The sequence below is a fragment of the Rana temporaria genome, chromosome 2, assembly GCF_905171775.1.
Source record: "Rana temporaria chromosome 2, aRanTem1.1, whole genome shotgun sequence".
Lineage (NCBI taxonomy): Eukaryota > Metazoa > Chordata > Amphibia > Anura > Ranidae > Rana > Rana temporaria.
In genome coordinates this window covers 376004516-376026737 of record NC_053490.1, presented here as the reverse complement: position 1 = coordinate 376026737, position 22222 = coordinate 376004516, and the positions used below count along the sequence as shown (strand labels likewise).

The window sequence follows — 22222 nt, the reverse complement described above, 5'->3', positions numbered from 1 at the left end:
TATATAAAGGGTAGAGAAAAAAAAAAGGATAAGCTTTTTTTTTACATAACAAACATGTCATACTTACCTGCTCTGTGCAATGGTTTTGCATAAAGCAGCCCCAAAAGTGTTGCCAACACAGTTCGTAAAAACGGGCACTTTTTTCCCCCGTTCGTAAATGTCCGTGGTTGCGGGAATGTGCCAGTAAAAATAGCCGAGATTGGTTCGGCTTGGAACTGCGCATGGAGATTGGAGGCAGGGGATGATTGGAGGCAGGGGGTGATGGTGGCTGCGGTGGCACCGCAGAGGGGGATGAAGGCAGGGGGCATTGGAGGCAGGGGGAGATTGGAGGCAGGGGGTGTTAGGAGGCAGGGGGCTTGGAGGGAGATTGTAGGGAGATTGGTGGCAGAGGGGTATGGAGGCAGGGGGTGATGTGACTAAATAATTTGCCCTTATTATATCGAAAATAACAAAAATATGTTTTTTTACCTTAATATCTATTGCTATTTGCCTAGCGCACTTGTTTGTAGCCTAAATACTGAAATTTGTACCTAAAAAATTTATTTAGTAACTTTTGTGAAATGCCAGTAAAAGCGTGGCTACGCCAGTAAATTTCGGGTGTCATGCCAGTAAATTTCAATCTGGTAGGTTGGCAACACCGAGTCCCAATCCCCCTCCTGCTCTCGGGTTCCAAACCGGCGCTCCTGGCTCCTCACTCCCACCGAGTGCCCAAAGAGCAAGCTGCTTGCTCTGGGGTCACGTGTGCATGCTCGCTCCAAGACTGCCTCTGTGTGTCCATAAGAGTGCGGCTCGGCCCTGCTTCCCCACTCCCTCCTTACTGGCTGTAAATGACAGCAATAGCTACTGCTGCTGTGTCCCAGCCAATGAGGAGGCAGAGACCCAGGAGAGCTTCTGCTCTCGTACACATCGCTGGATCTAGATCAGTCTCAGATGTGTATTGGGGGGGGGGGGGCTGAGGGGGAAGCTACACAATAAAGGTTCACACCTTTAGCCTTTACAATCACTTTAATCTTTTACGGGGTATGCAACTTCTTCATCTTTTAATCCTTGCCTATGTTGCAGTTTAAGTTGGTGCCATGATCGCGGATCCAGGTTTCCTGTTTAAGGGTGGCTCCATTCTATTGCAGCACCCGATTTAGTCACCCTTGCTCGCAGGCACTATAGTTAATTAGAAACACACAGTCCCATAGTTTAGAATGGCAGGGAACGTCCCTGCTTCTCCCTCCTTCCCCAACTCCAAGATAACAGATTGGCTCCAGACACCACTGTTAAATTGCTTGTTAACCCACAGGGTTAAATTTACATTATCCTCTCTGTTGATTCATGTAATGTCCCCCTGTGCATGTGCTTTATAAAAATAAATGCAGCTATATACCTGTTTACAGAGCACCCTTTGGTGCTCACATGACCCACAGGCTCTCTCCTCCTTTGGCCTGACAGCTGCAGCAGGCAGGGCCGAGGATCCCCCCCCGACATCAGTCAAGAGGTGAGGGAGGAGAGAGGTAGCCCCGCCCTCTGCAGCCGTCATGCGAGAGAGGAGAGAGAGGCGGCGGGTCACATGAGCGCCGATCTGCGCTCTGTATATAGCTGCATTTTTTTTTTATAAAGCACAGTCACAGGGGGACTAGCAATTATAATTTAACCCTAATTTGAGCAGCAGATGGGGAGGGAGTTGGCACAGACATTGAGCAGGGAAGGGAGAGAATGGAGGAGAGCACAGAGGAGACAGAAGACACAGCGGATGATGGAGGCATGTAAACTGACCACAGTGTCAGGGCTCTGCAGCCATGATAAACTGTGGTCAGTTTACAAAGGGGAGGGCAGAACCAGGCATGAGCAAAAAGGTATTTCAGGTGTTACAGGGGGCCAAATCACACAGCACAAGCTGCTGTATAACATGTTTTAAAGCAACCGGATCTTTATTTTTATTTCTTAGGTGAACAAACACTTTAACTTTTCCCTGGGAAGAACAGAAGTTCAAGGAAACAGCACTGCAAGCAGGATCCAGCAGCATTTAAAGTTGTGCTTGGCTTAGGTTTTTAACGAATAGTTTACTGGGGAATGTTTATTTTATTTTTTGCGCTCAATGTGTTAAGCTAAAAAAGGCTGAAGGTTTAAGAAACGTTTCTCTGCCAAGGCCCACCTTCCAGTTTGCATTTAGAAATCTAAACCATTTTTCATGGTTTTTGAATACATGATTCAAATGCAAACAGGAGACAACAATCCTCACAATTCTGAATTTTTTTTCTTTAATCCCTTCTATCTGCCAGTGTTTAAATTTCTGCATATACACTCATACGTACTAGTGTAATAGATTATATATATATATATATATATATATATATATATATATATATACACACACACACACACACACACACACACACACACACATACATACATACATATATATATATATATATATATATAAAAATTACTGCACTAAAAACAAAAACAAATCTTCATTATAGATATTTATGCAAATGTGTGCATTGTCCTACAGACAACAATGCACCTGTGATCAGATTTGTCAGCAATAAATAAATAAAAATGCTGACTAGAAACCTTGGCATTTTTTCCCGTATGCCTATGGTAAATCTAAAGAACATACGTTTTCTTAAAATAAAAAAAATAAAAAAGTTTTGGATAAAGTAATAAGAGTTAGAACCACTGTGAGGCTTTTTATTGCTGTATGTGACCCCCCTCCCAAGGAGATTAACACTTTATTTGTCCCAGTGACCAATGAATTTTGAAAAATGTTGCAATTATCACAACATTTTCTATAAATGACTTTAAAAGTGAGGCGATGAGTATCCTAATCCCTATAGAGTGTATTAAAAAGCTACAAGGCCTATACCGGTTTAAATGGGTTCAGTCTTTTCTGAAATACCTGGGGGTTAAATTAACACCCGATACAGGTTTACTATATGAGATTAATTTCTGCCCATTACTAGCTAAAATACTATCACATCTCCAACTTTGGCAAACTCTAACTCTTACGTGGTTCAGGAGGTGTAACGCATTTAAGATGACATTGCTCCCACAGATTTTATATCTTATGCAAGTGATACCTATTAAATTACCTCAAGCCTTTTTCCGTCTGTGTCGGACTTTGTTACTTAAATTTATTTGGAATAATAAAAAGTAGCTAGACTCCGCTATTCATTGTTAGTTCTGCCTGGGCATCGGCTTACCCGACTTGACCTCATACTATCGGGCCCTACACTTATCTAGAGTGGTGTCATGGTGTACCTCCCCGCAGACCAAACCCTGGGTACAAGTAGAACAACACGCTTCCCCGATCATTTTTTTTGTTCAGCCCCTGCTGGGTTGAACAAATCTTTTAAAATACTAGTGTGTACTAGGCTTAAATGTCAGCACACTTTGCCGTAGCATCACTGCTTGTAGTCCAATTTGCAAGTGTGCACTAAAGGAAGTGCCTCTGAATGCACACATAGCTGATCAACATCTTAGATTTAATTTTAAAAACTGAAAAAAAAAAAAAGGATTAGCATTATTTGACATGTGGAACAACATTTTAAAGTGTTAAAGGGGTTGTAAAGGTAAAAAAAAAAAAAAATCCCTAAATAGCTTCCTTTACCTTAGTGCACTCCTCCTTCACTTACCACAACCTTCGATTTTGCTTTTAAATGTCCTTATTTCTGTTCTTCGTTCTTTAACTCCACATAGCAATGCGACACTTTCTCCCTGGTGTGGAGAAAGCCTCATGAGAGGGGAGGGGGCGAGCAAGAGGGTCAGGACGCTCTCTACTTTGCAGATAGAGAAAGGAGCTGTGTGTTAGTGGGCGTCCTGACTATCCTGCTCGCCCCCTCAAGATGCTTTCTCCACACCAGGGAGAAAGCCTCGAATTACTGTGTGGAGTTACAGACAGAAGAACAGGAAGTGAGGATTTCTCAGAAGAAATAAGTACATATCAATAAGCAAAATTGAAGGATGAGGTAAGTGAAGGAGGACTGCACTAAGGTAAAGGAAGCTATTTAGGGAATTTTTTTTTTTACTTTTACAACCTGTTTAAGGCTTCAGATACACTTAATTGTATTAATGTCATAAGGGATCTGATAAGGCAGCTGTGTGACAGTATGCATGCTGACTCCAGTGTGCAGGGATAAAAAAAAATGCTGTTATGATTATTACATTTTTTTATTAAAGAGGACCTGAACTCTGGAAGCAGGGCCCAAAAATGTTAGACAAAAGGTATAGAACTAGTCACAGGTACTGCCTGCGGTCTCCCTGCAGATGATCTTTTCCATATTACTGACTTACCATGCCTTGGGTGGAGGTGGCCATCATGATAGATGCAGGGTTTGCCACCTCATGTCAAAGGCCAAGGAAGACAATGAGCAGTACAACAATGACTGAATATCTCACAATGAAGATACAGTTGTGCTCCTAAGTTTACATACCCTGGCAGAATTTATGATTTCCTGGTAATTTTTCAGAGAATATATGAATGATAACACAAACTTTTCTTTTACTCATAGTTAGTGTTTGGCTGAAGCGGTGTTTACGGTTTTTAAATCCTAATCACAACAGAAACTACCCAAATGACCCTGATCAAAAGTTTACATACCCTGGTGATTTTGGCCTGATAACATGCACATAAGTTGACACAAAGGGGTTTGAATGGCTATTAAAAGGTAACCATCCTCATCTGTGATCTGTTTGCTTGTAATTAGTGTGTGTGTGTGTGTGTGTGTGTGTGTGTGTGTGTGTGTGTGTGTGTGTGTGTGTATAAAAGGTCAATGAGCTTCTGGACTCCTGACAGACCCTTGCATCTTTCATCCAGTGCTGCACTGACATTTCTGGATTCTGAGACCTGGGGAAAGCAAATTGTCAAAGGATCTGCGGGAAAGGGTAGTTGAACTGTATAAAAAAAAAAAAAAACAGGAAAGGGATATAAAGATATCCAAGGAATTGAAAATGGCAATCAGCAGTGTTCAAACTCTAATCAAGAAGTGGAAAATGAGGGGTTCTGTTGAAACCAAACCACAATCAGGTGGACCAACAAAAATTTCAGCCACAACGGCCAGGAAAATAGTTTGGGATGCAAAGACAAACCCACAAATAACTTCAGGTGAAATACAGGACTCTCTGAAAACATGTGGTGTGGCTGTTTTAAGATGCACAATAAGGAGGCACTTGAAGAAAGATGGGCTGCGTGGTCAAGTTGCCAGAAGAAAGCCATTACTACACAAATGCCACAAAGTATCCGCTTATAATACGCCAAACAGCACAGAGACAAGCCTCAAACCTTCTGGCACAAAGTCATTTGGAGTGATGAGACCAAAATGTAGCTTTTTTGGCCACAACTATAAACGCTACATTTGGAGAGGAGTCAACAAGGCCTATGATGAAAGATACGGAGGAGGATAGCTGATGTTTTGGGGATGTGTGAGCTACAAAAGGCACAGGAAATTTGGTCAGAATTGATGGCAAGATGAATGCAGTATGTTAGCAAAAAACACTGGCGGAACATTTGCATTCATCAGGAAGCTGCTCATGGGACGTACTTGGACATTCAAAGATGACAATGATCCAAAACAGAAGGCCAAGTTGACCTGTCATTGGCTACAGCAGAATAAAGTGAAGGTTCTGGAGTGGCTCAGTCTCCTGACCTCAATATCATTGAGCCACTCTGGGGAGATCTCAGACGTGCAGTTGCAAGACAGCCCAAGAATTTACAGGAACTGGAGGCTTTTGCCAAGAGGAATGGGCAGCTTTATCATCTGAGAAGATAAAGAGCCTCATCCACAAATACCACAAAAGACTTCAAGCTGTCATGGATGCTAAAGGTGGCAATAAACAGTATTAAAAGGGGAGTTCCAGGCTTTTTTTATGTTTATTAAAAGTCAGCAGCTACAAAAAGTGTAGCTGCTGGCTTTTAATAAACAGACACTCACCTGCTCCATGTTCCAGCGACGCGACGCCTGGAGATCCGCTCCTCTCCCCCTCTCCAGCTGGCGCCTTCATTCCTAGTGTGGGCACCCGGCCGTGACAGCTTTCGGCTTCACAGCCAGACACTCACTGAGCGAGCGGCGCCGCGCTCTATGAGTGGTCAGGCAATCGCCTGGGACCTGTCACTTGTCCCAGGAGATCGCCTACAGGGAGGATCTGCCGTAGGCGATATGACGTATCGCCTAAGCGGTCCCTGGGCGGAAGGAGGAAGTGGGACAGAAAGTCCCACTTCTACTGAAGTCCCCACTCCCCCCCCCACCAAAAAAAATAATGACATGCCAAATGTGGCAAGGAGTGGTTTAAGCGGAAGTTCCACTTTTGGGTAGAACTCCGCTTTAAGAACTGGGGTATGTAAATGATCAGGGTCATTTGGGTCGTTTCTGTTGTGATTAGGATTTAAAAAGGAGTAAACACAGTTGATTGACAATAAATGGCTTCAGCTAAACACCAACTATGAGTGAAAGAAAAGTTTTTCGGTTATCATTCATATTCTCTGAAAAATGGCCAAGAAATCATAAATCATTCTGCCAGGGTATGTAAACTTATGGGCACAACTATACAGCTATGAGTTTGTACACTCACATGTCACAAAGAATGCACAATTAACATTTCTAAACATTCCCTATAACAATGAAATCTTTATAGTTCGGGTCTACTTTATGCAGGACGTTGATGAACAATACCCCTTTGAAAAAAAAATGTAGCATTGTTTTAAAGCTTTTCATAGTGCCTACATAATCTTTTTATTTGTTATATGCAGAATATTTAAAAAGGCATGATTCATTTAAAACCCACCTCATTTGCAAAGCGGCGCTATCTTGATAGGGGGATATTCCTATGTCAGAAAGGGTGTCTGAAGATATAGAACCTGGGGAAGAAGATCTGTCTCTATCTTCTAGAATGTCCACTTTAACCAAGGAACTAAATTCATCCTCTGAGTTGTCTTCTGACACTGAACCAATGATGAAACGAGAATGATTATTCAAGTCCAGCAACTTGGATGGAAGGGGTGGTTCATCCATTTTTCTTTGGGGGGTGGCTAAAAAAACAAATACATAGCTTTGAATAGAGATGTCCAATGTTGTAAAAAGAAACCATTGTTAAATAATGTAATTACAGAACACATATCTTCTATTAAGTTAAAGTGGAGGTTCACCCTCAAAAAAAATTCTGACATCACGATTTTCACCCCCCGGCAATCCCGCAGGACTGGGCGTTCCCAAGCACTGCCTGTGATTGACAGGCTTCCGAACGGCGCATACTGCGCGTCACAGGTTGCCGGAAAAACCCGAACGTCGGTGCGGCTCTATACGGCGCCTGCGCACCGACGTTCGGGTTCTGTCGGCAACCTGTGACGCGCAGTATGCGTCATTCGGAAGCCTGTCAATCACAGGCAGTGCTTGGGAACGCCCAGTCCCGCGGGATTGCCCGGGGGTGAAAATCGTGATAACGAGGTATGTGCTGAGAAAAAAAAAAAAAAAAAAAAACACAGGCATTCTGTCGGTAGGATGGCTCGACTCCATGTGATGTCAGAAATTTTTTTGAGGGTGAACCTCCACTTTAAACTGCCTTTCAATACTTTTTAGCACACCGAGTAGATTCCTATGTTGTAGTACAGAGGTGCTCAACCATTTGAAAGCCACTTAAAGCGGAACTTCAGTAAAAAAAAAAAAAAAAATCTTTCCATCTAGTAAATCTTCTGCCCTTGTTGTTTTAACTTTGGATAGTAAAACATTTTTTTCTGCCAGTAAATGCCTTATACAGCCCACTTCCTGTTTGTCTGGTCATTAGCCTAGGCTTATGACATCATGCGCAGTCCTCTCTCTCACTCTCATGAGAGTTTGCCAGAAAGAGAGGGTGGATGAGTCATAAGAGGGTCAACGAGAGCTGCAGAGCTGGAGGTGTGCCTCTGTGTGGCTGCGTAAATCCAGGAAGTGAACAGGCTGCAGCTTCAGCTGCCCACAGTTAAAATGGCTGCAGCCAGACTTAATGGAGGGAGATTTCTGCAGCATATTTGGCAACTACAGAATCACAGTATATATAAAATAATATGCAAAGTGGTTGGAGGGAAGCTTCAGAATGGAAAATATGTTTTGATTACAAATTATGTGAGCAGACTGCAGTTCCTTTTTATGTAAAGGTTTGATTGCTTTGCCCTTGGATGGCAATCAGTCATCCTTAAATAACATAGTGCCGCATCCTAAATATATTGAGGGGGAAGAGGAGCGAAAAATGGACTTTGTAGGCACTTTTATATAAAAATACAAAATTTTAATTGGCAATCACATTGAAAGCATTAACAAGACAATAAATTAATTTAATTGATAAAACATGTGTGGGATAATTAGAACCAAAGGCGGTGGGCCATGCTGAGTGATTCTGTTGGTATGGATCACTGAAGAACTTCGGTTCGCACTCGGTCCACTCTTTGTTCAACCCTTTAACCATGTACAATGTTCCACAATTGGCTCTACTAGTTTCGCGGAGCTTATCCGCTTCATCGGGAGCTTGGAACACATAAAATGGTATTTTGTTCAAATGAGGAGCGTTATAAACAGAGGCACCACCCTGCGGAGGAAACCACCTCCTGACCGACCCGGCCGGGTCAGACACGAGTATACATCACCAGTCAGCAGGCATCAACAAGGCCGTAAGGGACCGATCCACGAACAACCTAGGGGGGGGCCACTGGTACTGGTGAGGAAAGACTGTCTACAAAAGGAGCTGCTAAGATAGGTGTAGCACATTAAAGCTGCAACGTTGCTGGAACCAGTCGGGCTTGTCACTAATCCAGAAAAATTATAGCAGGGCCGCAGCGGCGGTGTATGGTGTGGCTCGCTCCACACTGGAGTTCCTTTTTAGGCGACTTGGTAACCACTCGCTGTTCACAATGAGTGGAGCGTGCAGGTGACAGGTCCACGTCCTCTCAACCCTATGGGCCGTCTGATCCAAACTGCCTGTAAGGAAGGGTACAGCGCAGTGCACATTTCCTGCAGATTACCTGAACTTTGCCATAGGCTTTTGTTATATCCTGCAGGTTTGGTGCACTTTCTCAAAATGCACCAAAACTCCTGCATTTGGGAGTTTTGCTGTGTTTTCAGAAAGTGCACCAAACCCACGGGTAATAACAGAAATCTATGGCTCAGTGCAGGTAACCCAGTTTAAAAAATAAACCTAGTAACCGAAGAAGAGATATGCCCATATATGCAGAGTGATTTTAGAATATAAACTGACCTTTAATAATAGTCTTCCATTCAGGAATCTCCCTTGCTACAGGTATTGCCGGCTGTTGCCGTCCCAGGCGGAGTGAAATTGGTATTACCCCACCTGTGTGACAGGGGCTGGCGCTTTACAGGAAGCATAGGCTTTTACGGCTTTGCTCCCTCCGCAGCGGTGCTTTCTCTAGCCCTGGCTCCAATCAGAACACTGATACTCTGGGGTGGCAGGTCAGAAACACGTGATCTGGGCGTGCCGACCCACCATCACAGAGCAGGAGGTCGCCAAAGATTGCCATATACAGTATGTGGCCTATATGCAGTTATTGGGTCACATATTGAAATCAATCTTAAACACACAAAATGCTGAATGAAAATTGTTTTACCATAAATATATGGGAGAAGTAATGGTTTTGCAATGTCCTTACGGAAAGGTGGGAACTAACTGTATATTCTTTTATTTTATCCATTGACAGCCCACTGTGAAACTTCATCCAACATTACTTTTTTGTGTTTTTTTTTTTTTTTTTTTATATACATAACTTTTTTACTATGCAGGCACGTAAACATCCTCTTAAAACCTCAACATCACCTGATGGCTTTTAACATGCCATGGGAGTTCTGGCAGTGAGATCTTTCTGCAACCAATTATAACGCTGCGTACACACGACCGTTATTCATGTCATGGAAAAAAACGACGTTTTTCTCGACGTGATTCCTCTCAAGCCAGCCTTGCATACACACGATCGCGAAAGAAAATAATGCTTGAGCAAAGCGCGGTCACGTACAACGGCACTATAAAAGGGAAGTTCCATTCGAATTGCGCCACCCTTTGGGCTGCTTATGCCAATTTCCTCGTCTCATAACTCGCTTCTGAGCATGCACATTTTTTTCACCCTCGTTAAAGCGTACACACGATTGTTTTCACGGTGAGAAAATTGACAACGTGAAAAATGACGAGAACATTTTTTAGAACCTGCTCTATTTTTTTTTTTATGGCCATTTTTCTCGTCAGGAAAAATACTCTGGAGCCTACACACAATCGTTTTTAATGACCAATTAAAAAAATGGCACTTTTCTCATCATGAAAAACAGTCGTGTGTATGCAGCATAAGAAGCTAGAGGAAGAGTTGCCCTGTTGGTATCCACTTATAACTGAACAATACTGACCTTTAACATGCAAGCTGTGGATAAAATAATCCAAAATGTTAGTAGCAAAAGAAAAAAAAAGAAAAAAAAAATCTTAGGATTCAGCAGCACAGACTGCCAGACCCATAAAGTGTTTCTGCAACTGGTTAGAAAAAAGGCCAGACATTAGGTCTTTTGATATATAGGACAAATGTTACTTCAGTGTTTGTTTTAATTTTAAGGAGCCCATAATATGGGTGAAACCTATTGCAAATGGCTGCATGTCATACACAATCTGCCAAAGTATGATGTAAAATGATTACAACAGACTTGCTCATTCCGCACAAAATATGGATTAAGTGGGAACAAAATGTTTTTGAACTCAATGCTTACAAACAGTAATCTGTTGGTACTAAGCTCCATTAACTGTAGAAATTAAAGTGGATGTAAACCCACTCTCATCCTTTCTAAACTACTGCCATAATGCTGATCTATAAGGATATACATGTCTCCTGCATGTATCCTTACCTGTCAAATGTCTCCCCTCTGTCTGTTATAAGAACTGAAAAACTGCAGATTCTGTGGGTGGGTCTGTAGTCTGGAGCTCGGTGGGTGGAGTTGTGATGTCAGACTCCCCGCCCACCTCCTGTGTATTCCTAACACTAAATTCTGTTATGTTTCACAAACTACGGTGAACGGGAGTGAACCACAACTACGGTTAGCGAAAGAATTCAATGCACCTCTTTATGTTATGTGAGAATTCAGTATTGGACCCCAGGCGTCACTCCAAACAGAGAAAAGGAGTTTGGGGGTTCACTACATCATCTCTCTCACATATAAGATTGCGTTGAGCTACTAAGGGTGGTGGTACTACATAGAGGTCGACCGATATATCGGTCGGCCGATATTTGGCCGTTTTTGTGAAATTGGCATCGGCCGAGTATTGTGAAAAAAAACGGCCGATTTGCGGCTACAACAATATCCGGCCCGCATGGCCGCCTGCCCTGCAGTACTGACCAGTGGCCCCGGTCCGGCATTCATGTATCCTCTACCCGCACGGGCACTACAGAAGGGACGGAGAGATTTCACTGGCATCGCACCGCCCGCCCCCTCCCTCGGCGTGCTGTATAAGGGAGAAACAATCATTGGCTTATTATAACTGCCGCCTGACTTAGTAACTCCCCCCAGCAGGAGATCTTGGCCGGCAATAGCTCTGTCTTCCTTCCCTGCTGAGGCAGAGCCTGCTAGCTGCTTGTATTACACTAAGTTGTAATCAATGATTGGCTGGTCAGCTCATCAGCATGCACCTAGCCTATCAGCTGCATGCAGATAGATTATGATACCAGCATGTATGGAGAGCAAGTTGCCAAAATTGTGTGCTACTGTGCCCCCCCCCTGCAGAATTTATTTAATGTCTTTTTAAAGTGAAACCTGTTTAGAAACCCCTTTAAGGAAAAGGGACATTCGCTGATATATATATATATAGTAGAATGTACAGGAGGTTAGAGACTTTTTCTCCCCCCTGTATAATCTGTTAAGGGAGTTGAGGCCGTTCGGCGATATAATTTGGGGGACATAGGTCGCTCATCTTTGTTCTTTAATCGACTTAGCTAGCATTCTCCGCGATCCGCGTTTGATCAGAATTCCTCCGATTACCATTTTATGGGCTTCCAAAAAAAAAAAAAAAAAAAAAAAAAAAGCTTGGGACGCAGTCAAATTGGTAATTTGTCTGAAAGTATAGACTTAGGCTGCATTCACACTATAGCGAACTGAATCGCGGCGTTTTGTCCCGCGAATTGCGGCGGCAAATAGCGGCGTTTTGTACGGCGATTCGCGGCGACAAAACGCCGCGATTGTGAATAATGCAGCCTGTGACCCCCTCTATGGAGATGGTTCACATCTCCTAGCCGAACGCCGAAAGACGCCTGAAAAAAAGGTCCGGGACCTTTTTTCAGGCGGCAGGCGTCCGGCGTTCGGCGTGGAGATGTGAACCATCTCCATAGAGGGCAATGCTAAAGCATCCCTCTGGCGTGTCGGGGGGCGGCAGCTGCGTTCACACTACAGGCGTATATACGCCTAGGTGTGAACGGGTCCTAAGACCCCATACCCACCATTAGATTTTCTGCAGCTTTTTGTCTTCAGATTTACCAAAACCATTTAGTGCAAGGGCCTGCCTGATTGCATACAAATTGAAACTCATAAGGTTTGACCTCGATATATATGGTTTTGGTAAATATGAAGACAAAAATCTGCAGAAAATCTAATAGTGTGTATGGGGCTTTAATTCCTTGTTTACCTCCTCTACAACTTTTGGGGTCTGCAGGAGACTTGTTTAGTTTCCAAAACATTTGTCACGTTATACAGTCACAGTATCATCCAAGTGCTCTATTCTGGTTCTCAGGTAACCCCCTTAACAAAGGTGTTCTATACAGACTCTCCTTCCCGCTAAAGTATGGGAACAAGGGCTCAACTAAGGGAGGGGTGGTAAAAGTGAAGCATGTTAATGCGCATAAATCTCCATATACAAGAAACCTCCCAAAGTTCTCGAATTTGAACAACCTGGAGGCAAGCCCCTGCTATTTTCTATTATCTAGTCCAGGGATCTCCAAACTATGGCCCTCTAGCTGTTGCAGAACTACATTGTAAAACTTGGCATTCACAGACATGACTAGGCATGATGGAAATTGTAGTTCCTGAACAACTATAGGGCCATAGTTTGGAGACCCCTGAACTAGTCCATCCCTGCCTCATTGACAAAAATGTATAAGAATTAAATATGCCCTGCTACCCATTAGGTGGCACCCTCATCATTACCATGCAGTAGATATATTTAATGTTGGTCTAATGCAAACTGTACTATAACAGTATTTCAAAGATGAACGAATCAATAATCTAAAGGCTGTGAACGAACATAAAACTGCAGCCTCAATTCTACTGGGCAGAGCAACATATATACATCCCCCCCAGGGGGGAGTGTGCAATTGAAACATTAAGGCACTTAGTCCTCTGAAAGGAGAGAAGAATCAGTCCAGAGCCCACTGAGTGTATGATAGATAGAGAACGTCGTCTGAGCATCCCTGGTCCAGGGATTCCTTTCAGGCTCTGATGCCCCTGAATGGCCAGCCGGCCATGGAAGAAGCTGCAGCCAGTTAGGAACTTGGATGCAATCAGTCTCCAAGAAGTTGAAGAGTGCGGGGAGGTCTGATGGGGTACGTAGAGTGAAGCCTTTTGAAGAATGTGGTTGAAAGGGGGTACCCCCATTAGTAAGTGGAGCCCATCTGTCGGGCGAGATCTAGTATAGGTCTCAGCATTGCTCGGTGTTAGAAAGATCGCCCTCGATAGATTGGAAAGGTTCTTAACCACTTGCCGCCCACCTTATGCAAAAAGACGTCGGCAAAGTGGTTTCAATATCCTAAGTTGACGTCATATGACGTCCTCAGGATTTTGAGCCGCAACACTGATCTAGGTAAAGAGTCTCCGATGGAGACTCTTTACCACGTGATCAGCCGTGTCTAATCACGGCTGATCACGATGTAAACAGGAAAAGCCGGCAATAGGCTTTTCCTCACTCGCGTCTGTCAGCTCCTCTGACAGGGGGGGGGTTTGTGCTGATCGATTATCAGCACAGCCCCCCCGAGGATGCCCACACTGGACCACCAGGGATGCCACTAGACCACCAGGGATGACCACCACAGGTATGCCACCCTAGACCACCAGGGATGACAATCACAAATAATGGATGCCAATCAGTGCCCACAATGGATGCCAATCAGTGCCCACAATGGGCATCACTGATTGGCAGGCATAGTTTGGCACTGATTGGCATCCATTAGTACAACACATACATTAGTACGTTAGTGCCACCAATCAGTGCCCATCTATGCCCATCCGTGCCACCTATCAGTGCCGCATATTAGTGCCCATCAATGCCACATCGGTGCCCATCCGTGAAGGAGAAAATTTACTTATTTACAATGTTTTATAACTGAAACAAAAAAAGAATTTTTTTTTTTCAAAATTTTCAGTCCTTTATTTTTTTTTTCAGAAAATAAAAATCCCAAGGGTGATCAAATACCACCAAAAGAAAGCTCCATTTGTGGGAACAAAATTATAAAAATTTAGTTTGGGTACAGTGTAGCATGACCGTGCAATTGTAATTCAAAGTGCAACAGCGCTGAAAGCTAAAAATTGGTCTGGGCGGAAGGTGTATAAGTGCCCTGTATGGAAGTGGTTAATCTCTGCTCCATCAAAGTCTATGGGGCCAGACTCCCAAGCCTCATGGAGAATCATCTTGTTGTGTGCATATCGATGCAGATGCCATATGATATCCCGTGGTCTCGTGGGATCATTAGAGCGGGGTCCCAGGGCTCGATGAATCCTATCGAATTCCAGGTTCGTAGAGGGAGATTCCCCCAGAACGTTTTGGAGAATGGCAACTGCAGTATCTGACAGGTTTTCGGTCCTGGTGGCTTCAGGCAGTCCTCGGAGCCGCAGGTTGTTACGGTGGCTCTGATCCTCCAAATCCTTCATATGCAATTGCAGGGTCACTCACTGCAGCGTCAACATGACATTGCAGGGTGGATACCTGCTTTTCCAGAGTGGTTAGGGTTGTCCCGTCCAAGCTTAAAACAATCGGTGAGAGATTGCACATCCGACTTGACAGCTTGAATTTCTTGCCGATGCGTCGCATTTTAGTCTGCTAATGAGGGTCTCAATGTCCATTTTAGTTGGGAGGGCTTGAAGTAATGCCCGGAGCTCATCATCTTCCCATAATGTCATGGAGTGAGAAGATGAGGGGTGCAAGTCCATTCTGAAGGCAGCTGGAGTCTCTGAAAGAGCATCGGACAGTGCTGATGCAGTGGGAGAGGCAGGGGGACCACGTAAAGCAAGAACCTCATGGTGGGGGCCATCAGGCTTCGCCATTTTGTTCTCTTGGGAGGCCGCTTGTAAGTCTGAAAAGAACCTCTGTATTTCCCCTCCAGATCCGGTTGTATGGAGAAGCCAGGGCACCTTGGCTTGAAACTGTGTTTTCCGCTTCTTAACTGAGAGCATTCAGAGGAGGATCAAGCAAAATAAGCCGGAGATGTTGAGAGAGGGCCCGGAGCTCACAAGATGTGCGTCTCTACTCAGACATGTCCAGACCACTCCCCTCTACTCTACCTATGGAGATTTTTAATGCCCCATACACGATTCGAAAATCGTAGGAAAAAAAATCCACTTTCGAATTGATCGTACGATAATCGGATCATTAGTACAGAGTTTTCGAGAGCCGATCATGACAGTTAATCCGATATTATGCACTGAAAACTTTTTCGAACAATTCCAGATCGAACGATTTTCGTTTAATCAGTACAGCCGTCGTTCGAAAATGCAATACAACTACATTACTTCCAAATTTTTATTCTGTCGTATGAGAATTTCCGTGACTTTAGTAAACTCATCAGATTCGATGTGCGATTAGCATGCAAAAAGAAAAAACGGACGATCATTCGTCCGATAATCTCATTGTGTGTACGGGGCATAAGTAACGTAGTTTGTATAGAATAGATAACACATTTGAAAGAGTTGTGGGTGCTGCACACCACGACTAGGATACGTGAAATAAATATATTTTTACATAAATCATCTGTTACTTGTTTCATACACTATCCTGCCGTTTAAAGACCCCTTTGAGGGCTCTTCTATTTAAAAAGTAACGTAGTTTGTTGCCATTTTCACGAGCGTGCACAATTTTAAAGCATGACATGTTAGGTATATTTTACTCACTGTAACATCATATTTCACATTATACAAAAAAAAATTGGTCTGTTTTTTTTTTTTTTTTCATTAACGTATTTCCTTCCATAAAAAAAAAAAAAATATATATATATATATATATATATATATATATATATATATATATATATATATATATATATATATATATATATATATATATATATATATATATATAAAATGTTTGGAGGTTCTAAGTAATTTTCTAGCAAAAAAAATGCTAATTTTAACTTGTAAACAAAAATTTCCAGTAAAGGCTTGGTCAGCAAGTGGTTAATACAAAAGAAAAAAGGCAACTAGAATACCAGTCAAAGTGTAGCTTCTATTACAGGAAACACATGGCGTATCAAAAATAATCAAGTTAAAGGGGTTGTAAAGGTACAATTTTTTCCCCCCTAAATAGCTTCCTTTACCATTATGCAGTCTTCCTTCACTTACCTCATCCTTCGATTTTGCTTTAAAATGTCCTTATTTCTTCTGAGAAATCCTCACTCCCTGTTCTTCTGTCTAATTCCACACAGTAATGCAAGGCTTTCTCCCTGGTGTGGAGTGTCATGCTCGCCCCCTCCCTTGGACTACGGGAGAGTCAGGACAGCCACTAACACACAGCTCCTTTCTCTATCTGCAACGTAGAGAGCGTCCTGATTCTTCTGTAGTCCAAGGGAGGGGGCCAGCGCCACACTCCACAGCAGGGAGAAGTTACAGACAGATGAACAGAAAGTGAGTATTTCTCAGAAGAAATAAGGGTATTTAAAAGCAAAATCTAAGGATGAGGTAAGTGAAGGAGGACTGCACTAAGGTAAAGGAAGATATTTAGGAAAAACTTTTTTTTACCTTTACAACCCCTTTAAATTAGGTAAATACAAAACATCTTTATAAATATTAAATACTGAATGAAAATAGTAACAAAAACCCATACACACATATATAAAATATCCTTCTTCCACCAATAAAAAAAAAACAGATGTCGTCATTGGGGAGATTTCCCTTCACTTCCTGTTCCATAGCCAAAACAGGAAGTGAGAGGAAATCCCTGTAAATTAAAAGAATCCCTTGAGGACCCCCAGGTCACCAGACCAGTGCTCCCATTTGAAGATTTCCCCTCTATAACTCTTCTGGGGACAATCCAAAATTTGGGATTTTCTTTTACTTTCAATGCAAACGGTAAACAGGACAAATTTAGGGAGACAAATCTCCCTAACAGGACACAGGCAGCAATAAAAACTGACAGGGGGTCTAATACCTCTCCACTCTATCGAAAACTAAAAAAATACGTTTTGCCTTTAGTTAAACTTTAAGTAAATCAACCTGAATAATTGTGTGTTTTCTCTGCATTATGCCGCGTACAAACGGTCGTTTTTTGTGATGAATTAAAACAACGTTTTTTATCATGAAACAAAACAAAGTTTTTCAAACTTCATTTTAAAAAACGACGTTGCCTACACACCATCGTTTTTTCAAAATGCTCTAGCAAAGCGCGGTTACGTTCAGCACGTACGACGGCACTCTGTTCCATTCAAGCTCGCATCATAACTTGCTTCTAAGCATGCGCGGGTTTAAAAACGTTGTTTTAAACTTCGTTTTACCCACCCACACGATCATTTTAAATGACACAAAAAACAACGTTTTGAAAAAACAACATAAAAAATTGAAGCATGTTCTAATTTTTTTTTTGTCGTTTTTCAGAAGACATAAAACAACGTTTACCCCACACACAGTCATTTTAAATGACGTTTTTAAAAATTTAGTTTTTTTTCCCATCACAAAAAACGACCGTGTGTACGCGGCATGACTGTTGAGAAACAGATCCAAAAAAGGTAGAGACTCCTCCAAATTGGCTGTTATATTTTTACATTTCTTAAATACCTCATGACCAGACCACTACTTATTTAACTCATGCATTTATTTATTTATTTATTTTAGTAAATTAACTTTAATGCCATTGTATGAATTATTTACCTCATGTTTTTGATTTTGTGAGGTAAATAACTCGTGAGAGTGAATTGACATTTTTAGCATGAGATAATTAGAGAAAAATGTGTCCAGTGATTCATATATCTCATGAGATATTCTTTAGTGAATTGAGCCCATTATGAGGAAAAATGATGCTAAAGAAAATTAGAAGTAATAAATAAAACCAACAATAGGCAGATAAAGGCAGAAATATTATGGTATAATGCCACACATAAGCCTTTGTATGCACTACAGTAGCACACACAGTTACAAGGAAACACCTTTGTGTGGTTTTCTGCAGTTTTATATATTAGCATTGGCCATGGCAAACAACCACATGCAAGCTGACATTTTATAGATTAAGGTTCTATATTTTAATAAAGGCCATGCTTTTTAGTTCCTGCCATTTTAATGTAAGCTTGTACCCAATACAGGTTTACTTTGAAAATTGCCAGGCTAAAGTGCCTACTTTCCCAATACTTACCTAGCACCTGATCCAATGACAGAACATCAGTTAAAAAAAAAAAAAAACAGAACTTCAAAGGCATGGGGTCTATGTGAAACTCTCCCTTTTTCTACCATTCAGCACATAGTCCAGAGCGGCCAATTGCTTGGCCCCATGCAAGTTTCGACTTTTAGTAAGCTCTGACAATAGCTTGTTACACCTTGCTTTTGCTCGGTGCTTCAATGAGGCTTTGGTGGGGCATCGATGAGCCTTTGGTGGGGCTTCAAGCCAGCTTTGCCATAGACTTCTGTGGAGGCTTTGAAGACGCCTTGAAGCACCACTAAAGCAACATGGGGTATATTTTTTGAAGCAAAGCCGAGGTGAAAACAAGGTGTAAACAGGACTGTAAGCTAACCATTTTATTTAGGGACAGGGGATTTGACTAGCGTTCAGAAAGCTTTAACAAAGCCTGTCCGAAGCCTCGCCTTGAAGCAAGTGTAAACTAGCCGTTAATGTGCGTTGAAGCAGAACAAGTGTAAATGAGCCCTTATGCCCTGTACACACGATCAGAAATTCCGACAGCAAAAGTCAGATGTGAGCTTTTGAACGGAAATTCCGACCGTGTGTATGCTCAATCGAACTTTTGCTGTCAGAATTTCCGCCAACAAAAGATTGAGAGCTGGTTCTCAAATTTTCATACGGAAAAAAATCCTATCAGAAAATACGCTTGTCTGTAGCAATCCCGACGCGCAAAATTCCGACGCATGCATTTTCTCAGCTCGTCGTAGTGTTGTACTTCACCACATTCTTGATGGTTGAAAGTTCAGCGAACTTGTGTGACTGTGTATGCAAGCCAAGCTTGAGCGGAATTCCAAGGTTTTTCCGGTGGAAAGTGTACGGGGCATAAGAGTTGGCACCTCCATGGCCTGTCAAGAAGTAAATCTGTACTTATGGAAGAACAATAGCAATTGTAACAGGTTTACCTGCCATCAGAATCACTTGCTCTATGGCCATTTAGGCCAAAAAAATAAAAGTTTAATCAGGTGACCATCATATCATGTCTGTGGGCTGCTTGAGGCAATATGGTATTTCTAGAACTAGGAAAAATAGCCAGTTCCATTGATAGCAAGAACTACAAAAAATGTATACTTAAACTCCTGAACTTCTCCACCACCCCAATCTACTGCCACAGCTCATCAAAAACCGCAGCGCAGGAAACGCGCATGGATTGTGGAGTTTTCAGCACCACGTTAGTGTGAATCTAGGCTAAGGCTGGGTTCACACTACTACACTACTTTCATCCTACTTTGCTCTGTGTTCAATGTTTCCCTATGGGAGCTGTCTTAACTGGTCCTACACAAGTCGGTCCGACTTTGAAAATGCTCCCTGTACTACTTTTGGTCCTACATTGATCCTACTTCAGGCCCATTGAATATCATTGAAGTCGGACCAAAGTAGTATCCTGTTCATGAAAGTAGGATGGATGTAGGACCAATGTAGGATAAATGTAGGACCAATGTAGCAGAGCAAAGTAGGATCAAAGTAGTGTAGTAGTGTGAACCCAGCCTTAGATAGGAAATCCCTCACTTTGGATAGAGTTCCTCTCAGATGCATCTCCAAGACTGGTAGAAAATTCTCCCCAACAGGACAGAAACAAAATACAATCATAGAGGTGTTTGAATCCTTACCAACTCTGTCCAAAAAAAAAAAAAACCTTTACTAAGATTTACCAATAACTAGGTCTTGTTAAGCAATCTATTCAATGTACAGAGGTGGACAAATTTTTTGGTAACATTATGCTCCATTTTTTCTAAAAAGCGATTGTGCAAAGATCTCTAAGGCCCCGTACACACGGTCGGTCCAAACGGATGAGATTGGTCCGACGGACCGTTTTCATCGGTTCACCGCTGAAGTGGCCTGATGGTCTGATGTGTGTACACACCATCAGTTCAAAAACCGATCGGGTCAGAACGCGGCGATGTAAAACACACAACGTGCTGAAAAAAACGAAGTTCAATGCTTCCAAGCATGCGTCGACTTGATTCTGAGCATGCGCAGGTTTTGAACCGATGCTTTTCTGTACTAACCATCGGTTTGGACCGATCGGGCAGCGGTCCATCGGTTCGGTTTTGAAGCATGTTTTAAAATTTTGGACCGAAGGACAACAGACCGATGGGCTATACACATGGTCGGTTTGGACCAATGAAACTGAACCTCGGTCCATTCTCATTGGTTTTGTCCGACCGTGTGTACGGGGCCTTAGCAGCTTGGTGTTCCTGAGACTACAGTTGAAAATATTAGTAAGAAATTTAACCAATGGTCTACTGGGGCAATTAAAAAATAAATAAATAAATGTTCGCACATATTATAATCTGCATGTTTGCATTAGCATTTACTGTATATACTCGAGTATACGTTTTTGCAGCAAATTTTACATTTTTGTGCTGAAAATGCCCCCTCAGCTTATTCTCGAGTCACCTTTTTGCGCCTGATCTCCCGGACTGTGGGGACCCGGTATTGGCCGGCCGTAGGTCCCCTGGACCCCAAACTTGGCACACATGTAGCCCCTCTACAAGTGGGCAAAGTTTGTTGTCCGGAGGACCTACGGCCGGGAAGCACCGATTTTTCAAAGCCGGGCACCCCTTCTATAGACTCCCATGTTAAACGGTAATTTCTCCGGTGACTTTGGGTGTCCTCTGGATCCCTGGACCTGGAACTTGGCACAGATGTAGCCCAATTTCTCCTCTACAAGTGTGCAAAGTTTGTTGTCTGGGGGACCTAAGGCTGGGGAGCACCAATTTTTCAAAGCCGGGCACCCCTTCCATAGACTTCCATGTTAAACGTCAGTCTAGTCATGGGCACAGTGAGGCACAGTGAGGCTTATGCCGCGTACAGACGGTCGTTTTTTGTGATAGAAAAAAACGTTGTTTTTAAAAACGTAATTATTAATGACCGTGTGGGGGAAAACATCGTTTTATGTCTTCTGAAAAACGACCAAAAAAATTTTTTTGTGTCATTTAAAACGATAGTGTGTGGGCAAAACAACGTTTTTAAACCCGCGCATGCTCAGAAGCAAGTTATGAAGCGAGCTTGAATGGAACAGAGTGCCGTCGTACGTGCTGAACGTAACCGCGCTTTGCTAGAGCATTTTGAAAAAACGATGGTGTGTATGCTACGTCGTTTTTAAAAATTAAGTTTCAAAAACGTTGTTTTTTTCTTCATCACATAAAACGTCGTTTTTTTCTATCACAAAAAACGACCGTCTGTACGTGGAATCATACTTAAGACCATACGTTTTCCCAGTTTTTGTGATAAAATTAGGAGCCTCCCCTAATATTCGGGTCGGCTTATACTCAAATATATACGGTAATACTGTAAATACCCCAGCAATTATATATTTTCTGAAAGCAGAGACCTTGGAGAATAACATAGTAGCAGTTGCATTTTTGTTTATAATGCTCAATTTTTGCGCAGCAATCTAATCAAATGCAATTACATTTTCAGGGGAAGAAAAATACAAACATTTATTTTAGTGCAAACAACCATGAATTGCAATTTTCATTAAATATAGAAGATGGGGTTGTGTCAAATAAACAGGTAAAGCCTTAAAATTGCATGCATTCATGAAATTGCAAAAAACAATGGAACCCAAAATTCTCCATAGATGAAACATTAAATCCTTATCAGTTTACAGTTAACCGTAAGTGATGGCCCTAGAATTATTGCTCTC

The 22222-nt window shown here is 42.3% G+C and overlaps 1 protein-coding gene across 3 annotated transcripts in view; it reads right to left on the bottom strand.

The window, feature by feature from the left end:
- The window catches only part of ACACA (acetyl-CoA carboxylase alpha), a 510335-nt gene that overhangs the window by 471533 nt on the left and 16580 nt on the right, over positions 1–22222 (bottom strand). For 2 of the 3 annotated variants that reach the window (XM_040337823.1, XM_040337822.1), the window contains exon 2: positions 6772–7015. The exons of the other annotated variant lie outside the window; for it this stretch is intronic. In XM_040337823.1, the coding sequence (XP_040193757.1) occupies positions 6772–6998 (227 nt within the window). In that variant the 5' untranslated portion in view covers positions 6999–7015. The remainder of the gene's footprint in view (positions 1–6771; positions 7016–22222) is intronic. 3 annotated transcript variants of the gene reach the window in all.